At 40.3% G+C, this 22,332-nt stretch overlaps 1 protein-coding gene across 2 annotated transcripts; it reads right to left on the minus strand.

The window, feature by feature from the left end:
* Window positions 1-3,106: 3,106 nt before the first annotated feature.
* Window positions 3,107-22,135, minus strand: HPS5 (HPS5 biogenesis of lysosomal organelles complex 2 subunit 2). Of its 2 annotated transcripts, none has more exons than XM_052696143.1 (22): window positions 21,914-22,135; window positions 21,398-21,508; window positions 20,487-20,551; window positions 19,695-19,887; window positions 18,396-18,533; window positions 16,905-17,116; window positions 16,550-16,621; window positions 16,372-16,460; window positions 15,463-15,641; window positions 15,090-15,248; window positions 13,807-13,966; window positions 11,754-11,877; window positions 9,929-10,075; window positions 9,116-9,190; window positions 7,974-8,575; window positions 6,805-6,928; window positions 6,454-6,609; window positions 5,860-5,979; window positions 5,425-5,538; window positions 5,015-5,121; window positions 4,254-4,542; window positions 3,107-3,834 (listed from the first exon to the last, which is right to left on the minus strand). In XM_052696143.1, the coding sequence occupies exons 1-22, from the start codon at window positions 22,043-22,045 to the stop codon at window positions 3,774-3,776; spliced, it is 3,429 nt and encodes a 1,142-aa protein (XP_052552103.1). In that variant the 5' UTR covers window positions 22,046-22,135; the 3' UTR covers window positions 3,107-3,773. The 2 variants fall into 2 exon arrangements, with proteins under 2 accessions (XP_052552103.1, XP_052552104.1); XM_052696144.1 differs by having other exon boundaries at window positions 16,905-17,120; window positions 18,400-18,533; window positions 21,914-22,134.
* Between the last annotated feature and the right edge of the window lie 197 nt (window positions 22,136-22,332).

A 22,332-nucleotide genomic window follows, 5' to 3' on the forward strand; every position in this document is an offset into this window, starting at 1 on the left:
AGCAGGATAAAGGAAGGAGAGTAATGCAGTAGCAAATGTTTTAATGAAGGGGAAATTCAAAACCATATAGCCAAACCTCTGCTCAACTGTAAGATTAGCACATTAACCATCAAGCCCTGTTGGTGTGGTTCACACCTTGAGCACCCAATATCCTCCTTTTGTGTTTGCACCAGGTCAAAAAGTGCTTGACGCCTGCTTCCCTTGTTCAACAACCAACACGATTCCTCTGCAGAAGGCTCTGGACAGAACATGCAGAATGCCTCCCTTTACACAGTCTCATATGTGATTTAACAACTATAGAGTTCCTTTAAATGTTGTGCAGAACAAGTATGTGTAGCTGTCCCATTCACAATTCTGTCACTTAGTAAGTGGCTGGAGCTGAAGTGCTGAAGCATAAGGTAAAAGAGGTGCAGTAACAAACAGGGCTAATAAAATACCAGCAACTATCTTCTTTTCCTTGGACATCTCTGACTCCAAACAAAAACTTAAAGGAGTGCGAGACACTTTCCAGAGACAGGCCTGGAGCAGAAGGACATAATCTCTGAATAGAACAACTTGAGATGAGGAGAATCTATATCCTAATGCAGAAAGGAAAACTTTGCAAAAGCCATGAGGCAGACTTGCCTGTGCCATCCACGAACCTCATACCTAACATACACCTTAGCTACTGTAGGGACTGCAGTGCTGTTTTATTACAATTCTGTTTAAATCCTACAGACGACTTAAATACCTTTCAGCACCTATCAGCCCAAGTTCCTTGTCTGCTGGCTGCAAGCTGCCCTGTCTGTCTCCTCTTCAGTTTTAATTTAAATCAAGTCCCTGCTGGAAAATGATTCCTTTGAACTTGGATAGAACTCAGCAGAACATAAGTCACTGTGTCCAGGGACCTGAGAGGCACCCACAGTACTGACCTAAGGAACTTTCTGGAGCACAGAAGGCATTTCTGAGTTTTCAGACCTGGTCTGATATTTCACATTCTCATCAAACCACTGTTTTCTGAAAGTGGCAAAAACATGAGGATAACTGCAACAAGATACGAACTGGCCTGGAACTTTAGACTGTGAATTGCTTATTCCTGACTGCCTGGAAAGCACTGCTTTCCCAGTCACAGCCCTTGGCCCACAGAAGCAAGCTGCAGCCAACAACTGCTGCCTCTGCACAAAGACATGAGCAAGGTGCCACGGAGGAAAGAAGGATGGAATATTCCTGCCTGTATGTTAGGTACATTTAACTTACCTAAGACTGTCTTCTGACTTTGGATGTTCTGATACAATTAAGACAAAAGCATAATTTGGAAGCTCTACCCCTCAAACTGGCCTTCAATTTTCAATATCTGTAAATGCAGTCATTTCACAACCTAAGTATTTTGCAATCTAAGTCAATAAGCCTCTGAATGGGAAATGTAAGGTGAATTCCCAGCCCAGGCACAGCAGCAAATGCTGTTTTTCTATCTTCTGGGAAGTAAGACGACTATGTCTTAGCTTACCCAAACAAAAATACACCTTTTTTTTTTTTCTTTTTTGTAATGCTGCTCTGCGCAATACTTGCTAGCATTGGTGCCAGGCTTGCAAAATGATTGCAAGCTTCCTAATTTTGTAAGATACAGATTGCACACACAAATATGTTTACCTTTAATAAAACTCATTTACCAGTAGGTTTTTGATGATTCTAACAGTGAAGTTGCATTCTGAGGCAGGTTAAGGACTTCTACTTAAAGTTGCTCTGTGCAAAGCCCCGTTATTCATTTCTGCTTCTTCAGGGTCCTTGCTACCAACAGCCAGCAAAACAAGAGAGGAACCACAGCCCATCTGCTTCAGTGCAGGCAGGCTCAACCCATGAGTGAAGTATGCTTGACTGGTTGATGAGAGGTGGTAGATGGCATCCCTCAGGGAGCCCTCTGATGATGGCATTGTGCTGTACAACTGAATTCCAGACATGAAACTATTTCACATCGTGTTTAACTTTTCTTCAAGAATGAACTCTTTACTGACAAGTTAACTGAAGTCATCAGGACTTCAGGCACCAGATTTTAACAAATGCTTCCCATTATGTTAGCTGCATGATTACTCCAACACAAAGTTAAGGAAAAAAAACAAAAAACAAAAAACTTTAAATGTAAAGTTATGATTTATTGTTAAAAAAAAGAAAAAAAAAAATCTACACCCCAGCCCTCACCAGTACTGAAGTGTACAAAAACTTCACAGAAGCAAAAAAGAGATTATGTATACAGTGTACACAGAATAAAGCAAAGCAGTTAAGTCCAGAAATAAGGCAGCTTCATTGTTATGAAATCAGCACAATTCCCTGATAAGGGCAGCAAGAGCACTCAGCTGAAGATATGACACACTGCAAGAAACAGTTAAGCCACTGAGGTAGCAGCACATTCACTTGGCAGGTAGGAGAAGGTGACCTATTTAACCTCCCTACAATGCAAGTGCCTGGGTTCTATTCTAACAGTCTTACCATAGTGTAACATGAGGGTGTGGGGTGTTTCTGACAGAAGGATTTGGGCTGTTTCCAACGTCAAAACATAGAACTGAAAACTATTTAACTTTCCTTTTTTAGCAGTACCTTTTTTCCACAAGCAACGTTATTAAGAGATGAAAGCCTGCTACTAATTCTCTATCTGTAGCTTCATATCCTCTAGTGAAATAAACTCCTCACAGTAGTCTTTCCTGCAAGCGAGATAAAAAGTCAGACCGTCTGAAAGCTGTATTACTACAGTCCTATCTTGACGAAAATAAAAGCATTATTTCCCAACAGTATAACAGCTGCAAATATAGATAAGATTATTCCTAGATCTCCATAAATATTAGAACTCAGTTCCATTGCATGCATTAATTCATCGTTCAACTGATCTTTGCAAACATCAGCTGCTGACTGCAACCTTCTGCTAAAAGGGTGAGAACGTCACAGAGAGAAGGGCCAAAACCAGTGACCTGCACCAAGATCTGTTCAAATATGTATTTAGTGCAGAAACCATGTTCATACAAACTAAATTCTGTAGATGTGAAATTAAACCCAGGTGATTTTATAAGCCTTCATATTCATATTCTAGCTGATATTCAAAAAGACTTCCTGCTTGATGGCATCAATTGAACAATACTTTCAATGTTCAGGGCTGTTTCTTTTTTTTTTTTTTCCAGGGTTAAAGTAAGGTGAGGTCTTCTTGCTTTCTAAAGGTCAAAATGCATTGGGGAATACTGTTGTCCTGAGCTTTATTGAAATAGCACAGCTGAAACCTACATGAAATCACATTTTGCAAACAGCTGTGGGCAGTTTAGAAATATCTTACAGTTCAAAAGTGAATCAATTTAAGTGCTATCAATCAGTACTATTATCCGTTCTGAAAAATATCAACACAATTTACAGGAAGATAAAAAATGACATGCTTGGGTGTTTCTTAGGAACAGCTTCTCATGTTTGCAAACGAACAACAAAAAATAGTTTTATACATCAGAACCTGATTTTGGGGGATTCATAACCTTAACACTAAGGTTGTACAGACTCAGAAAATAAATTTTCATCCAAGAAATACACCAGCTCAATTGTGAAATAGACACTGGATTATTTTTTAAGTTTTAGAGTGCAAAATTCATCTCCAAAGAAAGAAGGAATAACTGTGAATGGCTTCCAGTCAGATAGCTGCCAGATGGACACTGGCTCAATACAATCAAATCTTTTGAGAGAAGCTCACTTCTTTAAGAGCCTGTGAGTTTCAGAGGCAATTTAACATACAATCATTACAGTTCCCAAGGCTTTCCCAGCCATCTCTATGCTTGCTGAGACCACAAGAACCGGTCACACTTGTCCAACATGGACAGAATCAGGGCTCTGCAATAAAAGCAAAGGAAAAGTTAAACAGTATAAAAAGAAGCTAACAACAGAAAGAACAACACTTCTGCTTTTTAAAGCAAAGTTTATCAGAAATGCAATTACACTTCAGAGGTGACAGCAACATGCATGTTTTCTTTGAAGGCAAGCAGCAGGGGCTCAGTAAGACAGACATCTTCAGAGAATCTTCCTCATGTATATCTAGTTTCCTACTTCCCCTCTTTTCCCCCCTTTTAAGGTGCCTATATTGCACAACACACAGTTCTTAAGAGGTAAAACTTTCAGCTGAGTTTTCAAGTCAAGAATTCAATACAAGAGTGAAGTATTTTTTTTTAATCTGTTAACTACAAAGTTTAAAGCACGAAGATCTCAAATAAATGGTGTGCATACACAGATCTTCCACTGATGCATCATCTTACCTTTGCCTTTTCTCAGCAATTTTCAGTATCTCACAGACACCAGTAAATCTTTCAGACGATTCCAGCATCAAGCCACACTCTTGTAGTAGAGGTAAGGCACGATTTGGGCCAATGGCCTTGGCTAATAAAAGAGCTACATTTTCCACAGTGATACAATTTGGCCAGCTAGGGCTACCACTGTTGCTGACAGCTTCTCCATTCTGTGGGCCATCGTTGTGGAAAGCACTGCTGTGATTTTGTGCGAGATGCAGAAGAAACTTCCATTCTTCTGTGGTCTCTGGAATTGAACCTGGATGCAAAATGAGTTTGTTACATTACTTGCAAAGCACAGTTTGTTACAAGCCTACATTTAAACATGTCTGTAGTTTAAAAGAACATAAGCTACTTTGTTCTCCCTTTGGAGACGTAAGAAAATCAGCATTATAAGTTAAGAAATGTTGTACAGAAGGGTACTGCCTTGACTGACTCTGTGTAAAAATTCAGTGCTGAATTACATGCTAAGTTTTGCAATGCTTCACTATTTAAGGCTTTTTTTGAGTCAAAAAGCAAATAATTGTTTTGTCCATCTTTAAGAGCATAACAGCCATTTATGTTTTTCAAATATGCTGCAGCACACTCAGCTAGTGGAACTGTTTCCAAAACACTTACTGGAAAAAAAACAAACAAACCAGAAACAACAGTTGTGACAGACTTGATCAGTAAAGACTAAGGGCAGTTGCAATATTGCAGAAAAACATTCATATTGCTTAAGATTCACTAACCATCTTCTTCATTCAACAGGTTCAAATCATCCAAATGAGCAATATTAGTAAAGGCTTCTTTTCTTCTATCCAGCTCCAGGCAGAGAAAAAGATATCCAGGCCAAAATCTTAAACAGGAGAGGAAAGATTTCCAGGAATCAAATATTGTCTGAACTGCAGTCAACAACAGTAAAGCATTCACTTAAAAAGATGGAAGCAACTGAATTTTCTGAATGCCAGCAGCAATACTACCCATGGCAGCAATACCACCATCCAAAATGGGTACTTGGTGCATCGAGTTGGACTCTTAAAATTCACCCTCAAAAGAGGAAACACTGTTCAATCAAATGTGCTTGTGGAAGGAGCAGACAGGTGGTTTTCATTTGTCTCTTTTCAGGGTCAGAGTATAAGTATGAAGTTTTTTGTCTCACCCGTGTGATTTACAAACATCAGCCATCTTCTCTTTTGTAACAAAATCAGCTGGGAGTTTAATCAAAAGCAGAATGAGTTGGCTGTATCCCCACGTAAACAAATGCGACCGTGGCCTAGAAGATAAGAAAATCTGTTTATATCCATTAACGTTTTCTTCAAAAACTTCTGTTTCCTCTATGAGAAAATCAGATGTATCACACAACAGAAGGGAAACAAATGAGAGACAGTGTCTCACTGTGTTTCACTAAGAGCAGTCATTCTCTAAAGCATTATGGACAACGTTATTTAGTCCTTTCGTTGCTTCTGCTCAACTCTGCAATATGCAAAATGCTCCAAGGATTCACTGACATCATAACTTCCATATAGAACTTAAGCCAAAAGCCCAGAGAGCAGCTTTCTGTCGCACTCAGGACCCAGGGCAAATCCTAATTTACCTGGGATTTCCTTCTGCATCTACAGTGTTTGCTCTTTGTGGTGCATCGTGAGAAACCGCCAAGCACAACCAATCCAGTCGTACTGATTCTGGCTGCAGAAGAGATCTAAGGAGAGATGACCTAGAAAACAAAGCATGTAGGAAAAATACTATTTTTAAGTACACTGGCCATATAGAAATATGAGAAATTGCACTTGGACGAGAAGATCACCATGATATGAAATTAAATATGGAAAAATCTAGAATGTTTTCTGTTTCTAGGAACTGAGGGGAACCACAGGAAAACAAGCTGATGGGTTACAGGTTGCATTCCCTCCTCATCTCCCCCCTCCCTCGACACACACACTCAGTAGACTGAACTGCAGGCACAGAAACAAAACCATTTTATTCAAAGCATCATTCATAAAAACTCTGTCAAAATTAGCATCTAAGCTAACAAAACCCAGTTTGAGAAAGCAACTAAATCTGGCAGAATGAATAGGCATGTAATGCTTGAGAACATCAGAGATACAGAAACAGTTGAAAACAAACAAATAAAAAACCCCACAGCTACATGACAAAAGATACAGATTAAGAGATTCTGCATTCCACTTACCTTGTATCTTCTGGCACTGACTTCAAAAGGCTATCCAAATATGCTAAAAAGTGAGCTGGATTATTCCTGCAAAGCTGCTTGATATCAGAAGGCACAATAGAAGGATAGAACTTGGTCAAGGGCCGAAGAGCTGTTTCTCCAAATTTTTCATAAAGTCTACAGAGAGGGAGAGAAGAAAAAAAACAACAATTCTCATTGCCAAACAGCAACATTATTGACTTGCAAAGATCTTTCAAATTCAAGAAAGGTGATCTTCATAAAAAGATTCCCAGAATGCTCTACAAAATGTTAAGTGACAAGCTCTCATTTAACAGCACGGAGGATAAGGGAAAGGAAGACTTAGCTACAAACCTTTGAGCATGTACCAGCAGCAGAGGGCTATCATCCCAAGGCCCCAAGTCATGCAGCTGTTTCAGTATTTTCAACATATCTTCATTTTCCATTGCCAAAGTCACTGGACTGTGACATGTTAGCTCTGAAATAAATGAGTGCACGTGTTACAGGCACACAGCCACTGATAAGAGTAGGGAAGTTATATATATATAAAATATATATATGTACTGTTGGATAAAACACAAATCTGCATTTTTTCAATATACAACAATTTGCTTCTATTAATAAATAAAAGCTTCAGTTTGGGCGCTGATGTCACAGAAAGCAGAGCTCAACACAAATGTTGCTTGTGATGGAACATGGGTATCAGTCCACAGACACAAGTCCCACTGAGGATAAAATAGGAACGCATCCATCACCTTTATCTTTAAGGCTCTCACAGAAATGCAAATATTGAACTAATTCCCAGGAGCCCAGAAGAAGATACCAACCATCAAATGTTATGTTCCTTGACTAATCTCTGCTAGTTCCAAATCAATGCTGAAACTACTTCACTCTTACAAGAAAACACACAAAGAAGCAGCTGAATACAGACAACAGGCATAGTTCTGGTTTCCAACATTATTGGGAAGAGTGAATTTAATGAGGCTAAAGAATTTTTGCAGAAAAAGAGCCTGAAGTGATCACAAGCCATTCACTTGCATAGAACCATTCAGTTTTGTTTCACATTAATGACATTATAAGTCAAATCATCAATTGCCAGTGCAAACACTGAAGCCTCCTCTCCCACCTTTTGCCTATTACCATTTACATTTGATTCCTATTACATTATTCTGCTTACTGAAGAATACATACTTGGTTTTAAGTAGAGCAGTTCTGAAACTATAACAGTTTTTAACCAACAAACTCCATCTAAGCTGAAAGTTCAAAAGCAGTTCCTGTGGAATTGCAAAGAGAAGGCAGGAACAGTCTCTCCTAAGAGCCAACAAGGAAAAACACACAAACCACCTCAAAACAGAACAAAAACTTCCACCCACCAATCAACCTTCCCTTCCCCCACATCACACTGTAACACAGAAGGAAAAGAAGAAACAAATGGATGTACCTTTGAGTGTTTTTCCTCCCCTCTTTCCTCCCAAACAAAACCCTGCTCTGAGTTTATTAGTAACAAAGCCTTCATTAGTTACCTTTCAATCCTGTAACGTATGTTTCCCATACATTAGGGCTGCTGGTGTACATGGTTATAATACACCGCTTTAGTCTTTTTAAATCCAGAAGAAAGAAGTAGTTTTGTATAAATCTACAAGCAAAGGTGCACGAAGCTGCTGGGGGCAGACTTTGATCAGAGCTTTCCTCTGCATCACCATTCCCACATGAAAATACACGCAGTTCAAAGCACAGCGTTGTCAACTCAGTCAGATCTTTGTGAACATCTGGTTCTAGGTCACATGGAGGGGACACCTGAAAGCAGCCATCCAGAAGTCCCTTCAAATCAGAACCACTTTCATGCATGGTTTGACTTTCACAGGTTTCATCTTTGTTTTCAGTGCAGTCTTCCTCTACGCAACCTGGTTCTTTGCCTGCCAGGTCTCCACCATTTGGATTTCCTTGCAGGTTTTCCTCCAGGACTTCCCTCTGTTCTTCAGCACATACAGTCTTGCTCTTCTGAACAGAGGAAGCAGAATGCTCTTTGCTGCCAAATCTTTCTTCCAGAAAGACAAGCCACTCCTGTAAAGCCCTTTTCATACACTGTGGTTCTAACAAAACCAGGGGATCCTGGAGTTTGGCTCTGTAGAACAGAAAGCTGCTAAGTTGATTGACAGCTCTAAGAGGTCACAAGTGAAATATTATCTGTTTTGTGTAACTCTTAAGTATACTCCAAAACTTGACGTATAGCCAGTAGCTGTTCTTGTGGTTCCAATTGAATCAGATAGAATTTAGGCTAATCGCACCATGATTGTTTGATTTTAGTATATCATTACTACTTCCCCAAGCTTCCTTTTGGAATTGGTTTTTGTTTGTTAGCTGTGGGGTTTGAGTGTTGTTTTTTGGTTTTTTATTTTTCCATTTTTTTCCTATGCTTTTTACCATTTTTATTTTTGGTTTGCTTGCAGTTAGGATAAAGTTATTTCACTGCTATCCTTTTGTCTAAAGCAAGCTTATAGCATTCTGCTTGGTTTTAAATAGGGGTAACAAATCACTAGCTAAAACAAAAGCCTTACTGGTAACACTAGAAGACATTTACAACATTATTCTTTCATACATAATTAAAAAGTCTTTTTTCTACCAAAACCCAATGTATCTAAACATTACATTTTTCTTAGCTTACATAGCTTTCGCTGTTGCATCCTTAAGATCTTTTAGATGATCCTCCTCTGGAAGCTGGTGGTTCTGCAATTCTGATCTAGAAAAACACATCAATTTTAGTCTTAAATGATGTATATACAATTATCATGAGGATTTTCCTCAGATTTGTCAAGAGATGACATGAATCTCATTATTAAGAAAATGGAACATTTATTTCTAAAGAAGCTCAATAGGAATTATCAACATACTGGACATCAAGAACAACCACTAATAACACACCTGTAGCCTTTATTAAAACTTCTGCTCTAACTACAGTTGATTTCTGATGATGCTAAATAAAAACAACTGTGTCACCATATGAAAGTTTGGTGAAATTAGCAAATCACCTGAATATGAAAAAATTTAGCCCTGTTTTAATTGGACAAACATTAAGGCAGATGTTTTATAGACAGAATTTAAAAAAAAAAAAAAAAAAAAGTTTTAAGGGCAAAAAAGAATTTACTCTCTGCTCAGGAAAGAGAGGATATAAAACTACTGGACCTGTATCCATGGCTATGATGGGCATCACAGAACCACTACCTAAGAGTTGCTGAATACACCGCATTCTTGCTCGTCACAGCTCTGTGCAGTCCCCACAACATCCAGACTCTTTCATAGACTGAATCAGCTTCAAGGTGAGCAGTCAGGACAATCAGTGAAAGCCACTGGAGTAATGACAGCAGCTGGAAACACAGCAAGCTCCCCATTCAGCTCAAAAGGTAGGTTTTCTTTAGATTTGCTATCCTCAGAACATCCAGCAAATACAATTGCTAAGAAAATGAGGTTTTGCACTTACTCTTTCTCTTCCTGTGGACATGCTACCAGATTAACAGACACCTCCTGCTGCTGCTCGTCATCCTTTGCCTCTTGTTTCCCTCTACTGTCAGGACTCACATGAAGTGTGCCAATCTTTTCAGTAGTTTTGCGTACAAAGCTGGAAACACTACAAGTCAGAAGTTCAAACATTGGAAACTGAAAGTTCACATCTAAAAGAATCAAGCAATTTCTTTCTAGATAAACCATAATTTCAGAAATCTTTATAGCCTGAACAACTCTTGAAAAAAGATCAAAAATCACTGAGAAACTGCTCAGATTTCATACTTCATTTGCAATTCCATGTATAAGACTTGGGGGGTTTTGCTGCTTGAAGAAGAGTCACATACTAACATTTAGCACTTAGATTTTGACATGCATTTGTACACCAACAGACCCAGATTGGCAACATTTCACTCTAGGGCTGATAAGGCATCATTAGGAGCTTATGGTCCTCTGGTGGTGAGAAATGGCTTTGCAGTACTCAAAAGTTAATTTTTCAGATTATAAAGCTGATTAAGAATATCCTTTTCATGCCATCAGTTCCTATCCATTCAGATATGTTAAGAGAAATCTCAACAAGAATACAGAAATCCAATTATTTCTATCACTGCCACAAAGAAAACCTGGTCACCAAGAGCTGAGAACTCAGCCTTTTGCTTTCTGACTAGCTTAGGACATTAAAAACTAACAAACAAACAAACAAACCCAACAAGCCAACCCTGCCAACCCTTTCACTTGCTCACCAGAGAATATGGCATCTTTTATTATACCAAGGAATAGCTAAAGCTAGATATTGCTGCATAAGAGAGAAAGGCTGCAAACAAAAGACTGGACTTTAAACATATGTGAAGAATTACAGGGAAACTGTAAAATATGATAGTGCTTAAATCATGAATAGAATATAGCTGGTACTTGAAAGTTCAGTTCTAAATATTATCAATAATTGCTTGTGCTTGATCTCTTAAGAACTGCTCATGGTTTTGGAGGAATTCAAAGCAGTGCACGTACATCTGAAAGTTCTTCTGAGATCTTCTTACTACTGATATCAGATCAGTCTTTTGCTGCAGAATATATTTCACATACCTAGTAATCATGGGAGAAGTATGCCATTTCTCAGCCCATCATTATGGACCAGAAACATTTTGAGTAAGAAACATACACATCTGAAAATAATTATCTAAGTTATGTATTTAACACCATCTGCTTCCCATTTTATAATGAGTTTTTTTTAAAGCAAATTGATTTCTACACAAAACAAAGTATAAGCTACCATTATTCCATAAACACTTGGGAAATTAACTAGATTTACTGAAAGGTGCCTATGTGAGGAGAGAAAGGTGGCAGGCTAGACTGCTACACAGGCTACGTGTAAGTGTGTTCTGACAGTATCTAGCATCAATTACATATTTTAACTTCTGTCCATAAGAGCCTAGAAGAAGCCTTCTCTGATTCCTCAGAAATCCAACTACCAGCAAAGCTGAATTTCAAAGCAGCATTTAGTAAATTTGTTTCAAGTGCAAACCACAAGCACAGTTTACAAGACAATGTTAATCATTCTTAGGTATTTAAAAATCTAATGGTCAAAATCTTAGCTCCACTGAAGTTCACAGCAGTTCTTCACAAATTAAAGCTTTCCTCTTGACACCAATTAAGTAACTTAGCAAATTAGACTGCATCTCAAGCCTTTCATGTCAGATGCCACATTTTTACAGAACAGAATATGAACTATAGGAGACAATGTTACAAATTCAAAGGACAGAAAAGGGAAAGATGTAATGGATGAGTGAACGTCCTGCAAGTTTTACCTTTCTTTGACAGCTTGGAGAGAGACGAGAGGAGATGGGGAACGAAATGATAAAGGAATGCTGAAAGGGAGAAATGTTTCACTCCGGTCAGCCTCAATCGTCACAGATGCATGAGATGCATTGTCTAACAAATGGAATTGAAACAAAGAAACATGAAAGAAAGGCCTGGCAAAAAACGAAACAGTGAAACAAACACAAGTATTTCCTCACTACATAAATTACATAAGATACTGTCATACTTTTTAGTGTTTCATGGTGATGATTCCAAGGAAACAAAAATGCTACGTGGTCTCAACAAACGTCTTATTATTAACTTTGAACCTTGCAGGTCTGCTCTGTTAATGCTCTTTTGGCTCTACAGCAAGGCAAGCGATGACGACAACTGCCTGAAAACTACTGCCACAAAACATAGGCTTACAGCTCATTTAGAGGACAAAAAACTTGATTTAATGCACCAGTAGTTATTTAAGCAGTTAGGAAAATTGTGATATGTACCAATTCACATTGTCCTATTTCCTAAAAGCTAAATAATGCATGAACATAAACACCATGAGCCATGGCTATGGTCTAAATCACTCTTCTATTTGATGCAATTTCAAAACATGACTAAAGACACTGACTTTTGATAAGAACCACAGGAAATACAGAACCACTGATCATTTCCCTTTCACTCCTTTACACCTACTAGTATCTACAATGTGTTTTGATTAGTCATTTCCTGTTAAGAACAAGCTGCCCATTTAAGTGATTAAAATGAAGAAAAAAGAACACTTGTGCAACAGTCAGAACTACCTGCAGTGTTGAGCAGAAAACATGCTATACTGTTACAGAAATTCCATTAGAATTCACAAGCCTTCTAAGTAGTGCCTGAAGATCATAACTGATTGTGCCTAAAAGGCCACTTTGTTCATGCAAGTTAACAATCTAAAAGCTTATGATATCTTACGTAAATGTGACCAGGGAAACCAGCATCACTGCAGCAAGAAAACAGAGCTATTCATTAAGTCCACTTCTCTTAAATACCAAATGAGAGACATATGCTTCAATGAGCATCTAGAATCTTTCTATCCTGAAATAATCAGTAAATTTGCTATCACTTGTTGAACACACACAACAATTTTTACTCCTAACGTTCAAAAACTACAACTCTTCATTTTAGAGTTTGAACATCAGAAATGATGGGCTTCCTGAATATTTTCTCGCTTCTCATTTTCATGGTGAAGACGGTTAAGAAGGCCAACGTAAACTTAAAAGTACAAACATGAAGTAATCCAGTCAGCAGGACTACATTACTGACAAACAGAGATGTAAAAATCCCTATTCCCTCTGTACCCACCATGGTTTTTTCCCCAGCAAAGCATTTATGCTGTCTCCCTCCTCAAACAACAACTCTGTAACAGCTAAGGGTAGATTTTTACTGGAAGAGAACATACATTGTCTCACTTGACCTTTCATCCAGTCACAGATATTTGGTAAGAAATGAAAAGAAGGTCCCTGAATAGTCTAAATGTTAGTTATTAACTATTATATCATTCCCATAACAACATACAGGTATCTAACAGGCAATCCCCCTTACAAATGAAAGCCTGCAAGAAAGCTAATATTCCTCTCCTAAGCCTACAGCTAATTCTGAAGAAAGAAACCCAGAGACAAGATTAACAAATAATTTCCTGGAGCTGAAATTATTGGAAATATAGGGACAGAAAACAAATCTCATCCGAAACTCAGTCAACACCTTCATTGTCAGCCAGTATAATCTTAGCATTTATGCTGAACTGTACACAGAGGTGGAAAATAAGTATGAAATTCTAGTCTGGGAAATGCTCTCTGCCTTCTGCTTTCTTTCTCTGTTTGCTTTTCAAGTTCTCCACTCTGAGGAGCCAACATTCCAATGTTTCAAGAAAGAGCTTGACTAGAAGGCGGGATGACTGATCAAATCAGATTAATGGATGACTTGAGAGTGGAAAATAAAAGCAGAGAGAAAAATAATCAAATTCTTGTAGAATACATAAGTACTGCGTCCGAAGATCATATCTGCATTAAAAAACATTACCAAGTTCCACCTGCTCGTCCTCCTGGTGTGCATGAAATTCTTTAAGTCTCTCATCTTCTGAGAACGTTTGACTGTGGAGAGAACACGAATCGTCATCTGACTGACTGCCCCTCCGGCTGATAACACGGTATATTCCAGAGTCCAAGACACTGAAGCTCTCCTGTCAGACAAGAGAAGAGTTGGACATTCTTTGAGTTGTACTTTCTTGTTAAACATCCTGCAACAAATTAAAAAACAAAACAAAATCTCCACATAAACAACCTCACAGTACTTCTTAATTCACTATCTGGGAAAGACACGTGCAATGTCTTATTTCTGGCATATCCAGAATGGATAAGTAAACACTTGCTGCTAAGCGTGTAAGTCCAGAGACTTTATCAAGATGTAAGCGTTGCAATTGCTCTTAGGAAAGTAGGCTGCAGAACAACCAGTGTATTTAGCACAAGACTATGAGACAAAGCCATCTTGGCTGTTGTGTCACATACACAAGAGTCTGTATTCTTTTTACTGTTTAACCGTGCCCAGGTAGCACAACTAAAGAGCCTCCAACACTGCCTGCTTCCAGGACATACATACATTCTTTGGCTTGCATCCAGCAAAATTACACAGACTTTCTTATTTGCTAATGGAAAAAGAAACAAAACAAACCAAACCTAAACTTGTTTCCCCTTTACATTACTGCTTTTCAAGCTTCACTTCTTAAACACTCAGAGTGAAAACAACTCATACAACTCAGGTTGTATTAATTAGGGAATACGACCCTTTTCTTGAAGAGCTTCCAGGCACCCAAGTCAATATCAAGCAGATAAATGTATAAGACAATGTTAAAAAAAAAAATCAAGCATATTTCTCTACAGACCTTCCTGCTTCAGCTTCATGGAGCCAGACAATTATTTTTTTTTAACAGAGCTAGGATAGTTCTCAGTATTCACATATACTGCTTTCACCAGAGGAGACTACAGTTACAATTGAGATGACCTTCACTGAAACACTGTAAGATACAAAATTCAGCTGTAGAGAAAGCCTTCTTTGTATCAATCTTTGTTCACATCTCAGCCACTAGTCATAAAATAATACAGAAAGAAGGTAGAAATACAAGAGCTTAAAGAAGTTCAGTAGTATTCCGTACCTCTCTACACCAGTTAAGTTTAGAAAGTAGCATTATCATGCACAGTAGATACGGTAAAACTGAAAGCCTCATCTTCAAAGTGAGCAATGAGATGGCTATAAGCCATGAAGATAAGGCTTCTGGGTAACATTTTGAGCACTAACAGTGCACTTACATGAGATGAAATGCTGCTCCTCCTACTGCTGCATGCAGAGTCCAGAGGTTCCAACTTCAAGATGAGTTCTTCCAGATGAGAGATGAGATCCTGCTGGGCTGAAGCATCCAGCTGAGACTTCAGGTGCTCCAACTTTTCGAGAGGCAAATTTTTTCTTGCCTAAAAATACACAGTAAAGCAGAAGCATTATTATTTCTAATGTCTACTTAAAAAAATAAAAAAGGCTCATATAAACAGGCTCATTTTCATACTAAATGTATAACGCCCAGCAGACTTTTAAAAAACTTCAAAAATATGAATTTCAGAACTTAACAGAAGAGAGGGTCTGGAAACACTGGAGTTACACTGCATACTTCAAGAGGTATTTACTCACCCTGCAGGAAATAACTGAATTTTGGAAGAGACAACAGACCCTAGCAGCAAGAGTCCAGAACCCTCTTCTCATCAGGCGCTCTATGCAGCGGTCCACCAGCAGAAGGGAAAAGCGTGCAACTTTTCCATTTGTATGCAGACAAAACAACTCATTCTTGTGAACTGCTATGTCCTGAATATCTGAAAAACCAGATGCACAAAAGCATCTAAGAGACTGAAACCATCAGCCAGGATTCCCTTTTATTCTTGAAGGAAGCAGAATACTTATTTCCCACCTGAGCGGATGCAAAAGTCGAATACACTGCAGCACAAGTGGTGTGAGGAACTAGCACTTAGGAGTGCTACACTAGCATTTAACAGCTATAGAGCAGAAATACTAAAACTTTCCTGAGCTCCATTTCTAGAAGGGAGCTAGAAAGGCTGGATTCTATTTAGTTTTCTTTTACCTCTGAAGAAGGATAAAAAACTAAATCAAGGCAGAATGAGCACACGAGAGAAATGCACCATGATCAGCTTTGAAAAAAAGAACGAAAACATTTGCTAGGAGAAGGAACACTCTGACCTTTCTGCAGATTGCCCTCCTCCACAAGAGGTCTAAGAATAAACAGAAATGAGGAAGAACTATGGAGATGTGGCTATTACCTTGTAGCATTTGATTACTGTGCTGTATGATCAGCTTACACCAGGTTTTGGTCCTCCTAAGTATGGAGGGAAGGTTGGCGGGAAGGGGTAGGGAGAAGGTCACTATTCAAGGATATAGCTGACAGACGACAAGAAACTGAGTTTTGTAATAAACATTCTGCAACCCAGCTGCAGAAACAGAGCTCGAAAAGGTTCTGTGTTAGACAAGGACTTCATAAGTGACAAATGTAAGAGATAATATTACAGAACTAAGACTCTTAAAGTTTACCTTTTACTTCACTCCACAGCAAGACTTGAACATTCTGGGGAACAAAGATATAAACGCCTCTTTCTGTCCAGGTCAACAAATAATGCTCACTGCAAGCAAAGCAGATGTTACTCAGCCAAAAGTTAACTATGGTAGTAAACTACTTCATCAACAGGAAGCTGTGCTGAAAAATACTCACGTCAAATATAGTAGCTTGGAGAAAGATAAAGATTGTGCAGAGCAGATGGAACTAGTGTAATGAGGATCTGTCCTATAAAGAAAAATCATTGTGTGTTACAAAGCCTAACTACAACAGCACCACATTCCTAATATAGCCTCAGCTCTTCAAACCCAAAGCTGGCTTAACCTGTTGCAGTTACACAGACTCCTACAGAACCAAGGCTTTGGAATTTTTAATTTAGTAATCAACTTCCATTATTACAGGAGGACGTAGTAATAGGGCAGCTGGGATTAACATCTGAATCCACTGGGAGTTCTCAGGGAGCCTAGAAGCCCCACGCTGCTTTATCACCAACAGCACACGCACACATTACCTGAGAGAAACAACAGGGAGAGGCGGAGATGAGAGCAGCTGCTTGAACTGATGTGTGCTCTGCACTTCCCCATCAAAGTTCACCTCCCACATCCTCGAGCCAGGCCGGGCACAGTATATTAATGGCTGCTGATTCCCACTGTTTTTTCCAGCAGGGAAGAAACACGCTCCAAATTCTCCATCTCTCTCTTTGTTACCAATTTTCCAGAACTTCTCTCTTTTGGAGAAAATGCATTTGTTAAGGTTGCATTAATAAAGGCTCTCATTAATCTTGTCTTATTTTTCAAATATAAAAGAGTAAAAAATTAATTACTGCTATGGTATTTTTCGTTTTGTTTTTGCTTTAGTTCTGCAGTGAATACACTAAAGTCTGCATGAAATTTATATAAGACCAGGTACAGAAATACTTATTAATTTATACAAGTGCTCAGATCATAAGCCTCTTCTGCAAACACTGAAGACAACTTCTGTGGTCAACCCATCTGAGTTTAGTCATAACAACCAGGGGAGGTTCCTGTTAATGGCAGAAAGCAAATGTAGCTCTGAGAAAGGCAAGAGGGAGGATCTGTGGAACTAGCCAGACAACCTCAGCTAGATCCCTGGGAAGGCAATGTTGCAAATGATCCCAGAAATCACTTCCAAGCATGGGAAAGATAAGAAGCAGATTACAAACAGTAAGCACAGGCTTATGAAAGGAAAATCACGCTAACAGCCTTTTGCAAAAGAATGACTGCCTTGTTACATTAGAGGAAAGCAGGTGTGTATCTTGACCTCAGAAAGGCTTCTGACACTGACTCCCACAACATCTTTACAGAGAAGCTAAGGAAGCACAGGTTAGATAAACAGCACCAGCTGGCTGCAGAGCAGCTTTCTAGGGAAGGATGTTTGGTCATGGTGGACAAGCTAAGCACAAGTTAGCAATGCTCAGCACTGCTCATACATATCTGGGGTCTGATCTGGGCTCCCCAGTACAGGAGAGCTATGGACATACTGGAGCAAATCCAGCGAAGGTTTACAAAGATGATGATGGGATTACAGCACCCACCACCTGAGAAGAGGCTGAGAGCTGGGCCTGCTCGACCTGGAACAGGAAAGCTGATGGAGACATGCACATCTTATCTGACCTTATCCATGTGTATAAGTACCCCAGGCTGGGTTAAAACAGTACAGCAAGCAGAGCCAGGCAGTTCTCAGTGGTACCCAGACAGCACACAAGAGGACAAGAGGAAACAGGCACAGTCTACAATATAGGAAATGCCATTTCAACATAAGAAAAAGCTCTGATGAGAGTGGCAAACTGTGAGCAAAGGCTGCCCTGAAAACTTGTGGAGTCTCCTCTCCTGAAGATGTTCAAAACAGTCTCATGCAATCTGTTCTATTAAACTGTGCTTGAAGCAGGGAAGTGAAAGTAAATAATCTCCAGAACCTCCTCCCAACTGTAGCAATCCTGCATGACTCTGGAGATCTCAATATTTTACAAAGAAAAGATAACTTGCCTCTCAGTATCACATAAATAAGTGCGGGTAAGTGAAGATATGAGCAATCTTCCATCCAAATAATCCAGCTGAACAACCCGAGAATCTACGGTGGTTATAATCTGAACAGGAAACATCACAAACGTAGCAGCAGCCTGTGATTAAAAAAAGAAAAAACAAAAAGAAAAAGCAACAGATTGAGCATCAGTTTAGTGTAAAGACTATTTGAGGTTAAAAATTGCAAAATTCAGAAAAGGCTCATGTATACTATGAACAGAAAGCACAAGACAAAGTGAGTCAGTGCAGTTCCTCTCTTCTCTCCCTTTAGAGAACAAGGTTCTATTGCTCAGAGATACCTAAGTTCAAATTATCCTCTTCCCAAGATCATTACTGAAGTCTTCAGAAAAAAAAAGATCATCTTATCCCATTGCATCCTGATATTTGTTGATAAAAAGAGCATGGCTTTTGTATCACTACGAGGTTTCTTTATTCCTCTGTAAGCTTTCTGCACTTCTGTCAATTGTTTCAATTCCACTCATGGGTACTTTCAGCTAACAGTCTTATGAGACATCTAAGGCGTTACTGAATGCAAAACAAGAACAAACAACTTCCACCAGATTTTGGTGGTTCATATCAACACACACTTTTTTTTTTTTTTTTTTAATTACTCTGCACCAAAGTATCCAAATGCTCTATGTTGCACGAGTCTCCCAGTTTGCATGGGTGGCAGAACAAAGTCATAGACAGCATTCTCATTCATAAGAAACTACTGGGAATTGCTCTCCTGTTTTCTAGTGGACTGTCTCCTTATCTGACAGCTACATGCTGTCATCTTTGTTTGGAATGCATAGATTCCTTGTTCTGAATGAACTGCATTACACTTGAGACTCAGCAGTCTTAATAGGCACAACCAGATGTTGCTCTATCCTACCTGAAGGGAACTCCACAAGACCATGCTCTACCTTGATCATAGCAAACTCATTTAAGACACACTGTGGATTTGCTCAATCCCTGAAGTCTGGACAAACTTAGGTCAGAACATCTGGAAAAGCCTGCTGGAACCCACTGTTTCTTTGTACTGCTAAATCATACAGAGTTTTTAATGCTCTAGATTCAAAATCATTTTCTGCTGAGTTACAAACTTGGCTAAAGCAAGGGTAGCAAATTTACAAGTCATCACTTCCACTGTTATGAGACTGTTTTTCATCCCAGCAGACAAAGCTACTAGAAGTTTTCCTCAGTTCTATATCACTTAAAGAAACTCACCCACGTCCTCAGGAACCTCTCAAACTCAAAGAAAGTAAGCAATGCTTTACCTTCCCTTGTTTGGATGTGTTAATTTTGATGGCTGATACTTTCCCTACATGATCTCCTACGAAAACACGGAGGGCAGCTGTATCCCAACACAGAGCTGTAACTTTTCTGCCCTTATGTTCAGAGGAAACATATATCCGTTCTGGCTTCCCACGACGTTCCTGATTCAGCTCCCACACTACCACAAGCCCCTGGCTGTAAAATTTAAAAGAAAACACAAGTTGAGAATAAATCTTGTAGAGGCAGGCATTCAGCACTTTATCAGTGATAAAAATGTCTTACACCAAATGGAAACCTATACAAGAAGTCCCCCTCAGATCTGGCTACATTAGAGACTGCACCCTCTCAAGAAGTGAAATGTCCTTCCTTGTGCTACCCGGCAGCAGCAGCTCTGGTTGGCTCCTCTTACACTGACTGGCATTGCCAACAAGGATGCTAAGCTTGAGGAAAAGTGCATATTCACATTTTAAACAATGTAAATGGTACCAGCTACAAATTTCACTGTGACAAGTCAATAAAGTCAATAAAGATCTTTCTTCCAAGGCTGAATGGACTCAGAAGAACGCGTACCATCATATCTTCAGGTGTATTAGCTCTCAAATAGGTATTCTGTTACAGAAGAACAATTTCTTCTTAAAATAATTACTCTTGAGATTTATTCTGTTGAGGCATCTACCAGTTAGTTTCCTACCTTGCCCCCTCTCCCTTCAAGTTCTCAGTAGACATTAATCTGAAATTTAGAAGTTACTTCACAACACTGAGCCAGCATTCAGGTTTGTAAGTATATTGCTCACCTGGTGGCAACAGCAACATAGTCTTCATCGTGTAGGCAACATGCAACTCGGGAAATGGCACCCTCCTGAAAGCAAATACAGCAGTGAGTGCAAACGAGAGATGTTCTTGTACTACCTCCACCAGGCCTCAACTTTTATCTCTATGAAATAACACAGATTAAAGCCAACAGCTGCTACTGCTCTGGTGTGGTGCAGGTGCTTTTGTTTGGATTTTGTCTGCACACAGTGAGCTTTCTCTAAAACCAACCATATATCAGCCTCTAATGTGGAAACTTAAAAGCAGTCCCTTTCTGTACGTGCAGGCGTTGCTTTGCCAGAATTAAGCAAGATGTTCTTGATCCTAAAAGATGACTGCATCCATGTTACAGAGCGGGCAACCCAGAAAACAGAATCCAGATGTAGAAACAGTAATCCCCCTTTCTTGACTTCTTTCAGAAAATAAAAAAAGCATGCTAGCTTGCTTTTTCTTTACTTACACAGAGAGTTAACATTTTGGTACTCAAACAGCACTGTTATCTACGTGTCAGCTGCTCTGGTGTCACACTGAATGGTTTCTCTCTAACTCTTATATATTCAGGTGACTTTGAGGCTGCTGTTAACTGGACCTAGTCTGCCCCTCAAACCACCTCTCTCAAACCCTATGCAAACTGTTACACCGCACACTGTGCCAACACCTCAGCACCACAGCCTTTTTCACAACGCAGCACTATGAAATCTCACCTCATTTAGACAGCTCACCAAGCTGAAAGCACACCTCCCCCAGGCTGATTTGGTGCAGGACATTACAGAATCACAGTATCACAGGATGGCTTGGGCTGGAAGGGACCTCAAGGATCATGAGCCTCCAACCCCCCTGCCTCATGTAGGGCCTCCACATTAAATACTAGACCAGGCTGCCCAGGGCCCCATACCTTATGAGTAAGGAAAAGCCTCTGCTTCCAACCATCTTTCTGGATAAGGTTCAGCCCTCCTCCTGAGGTGCCGAGAGCCAGCCACTTCTTTGACACGGTGATGCACGTGCACTGCAAGAGACAAGGGCACAATGCAGAACCTGAGCAAGAGCTACAAGAGGCACCTTTTGTTTCTATTTTAGTTCTATTTTCAGAGTCCACCACTTGCCAACTTTGCATGCTGCTCGTGAAACGCTGTCAGAACAGCCAACAAGGAATTAAAATGGTGTTCTTAGAGACTTAACGGAACTGCAAAAGACAGGACCGAGCAGAAGACATGTTTTTACCCTACGAGGACACAACAAACACAGGCTCGGAGCAGGGCTCTGCCTTCACTTCCTCATCTCCTGCAGCACCCACACAAGGGAGCATGCACACACCGAAAGGGATTACGCGTGGAGCTTAGTTAAGACAACAACCCACGCAAGGAAACCACGCGAATTAATTAAAACTAAAAGCAAACCGCTCATCACGCACCTTCAGCCGAGCGGAGTCCAGCCGCAGCGCAGACAGCAGCGGGTCTAAGCACTCCAGCTCCGCCAGCACATGGCTATAGGACTCCGGCACGGCTGCAGGCACTGCCGTGGGTGCGGCCGGCACCGAGGCCATGGCGCGCAGGGTTACAGCGGTACACGGCCAGGCGCCCCGCAAACACGCGCCGCCGCACGCCAGCGGCCAGCAGCCACCGCCTCGCGGCACGTGACCCGCGGAGGGGGCGGGGCGAGCCACTCGGGGCCGCCGCCCGCTGCGTCACGCCGGGCGCGCGGCAGGAAGCTGCGTCACGCGCGCCCGCCTGGCCCGGCCACGTGACGCTGACGCGCGGCGCCCCCTCCCGCCGCGGGCCGATGCCGAGGGGAGGCCCCTCCCCCGCAGCGCGGCGGCGCCGACCTGGGAGC

Source organism: Tympanuchus pallidicinctus, unplaced genomic scaffold (assembly GCF_026119805.1).
Source record: "Tympanuchus pallidicinctus isolate F22 unplaced genomic scaffold, pur_lepc_1.0 scaffold3, whole genome shotgun sequence".
Lineage (NCBI taxonomy): Eukaryota > Metazoa > Chordata > Aves > Galliformes > Phasianidae > Tympanuchus > Tympanuchus pallidicinctus.

Bases quoted from the DNA above. Each gene is read 5' to 3' on its own strand.
- HPS5 (XM_052696143.1), bottom strand. From the start codon at position 22,045: ATGGCCTCGGTGCCGGCCGCACCCACGGCAGTGCCTGCAGCCGTGCCG. The intron at 6,929-7,973 runs GTAACTAATGAA...CATTTATTTCAG, and splicing joins ATACGTTACAGGATTGAAAG to AGCTAACATGTCACAGTCCA. The intron at 5,122-5,424 runs GTGAGACAAAAA...CTCCTGTTTAAG, and splicing joins GATGTTTGTAAATCACACGG to ATTTTGGCCTGGATATCTTT.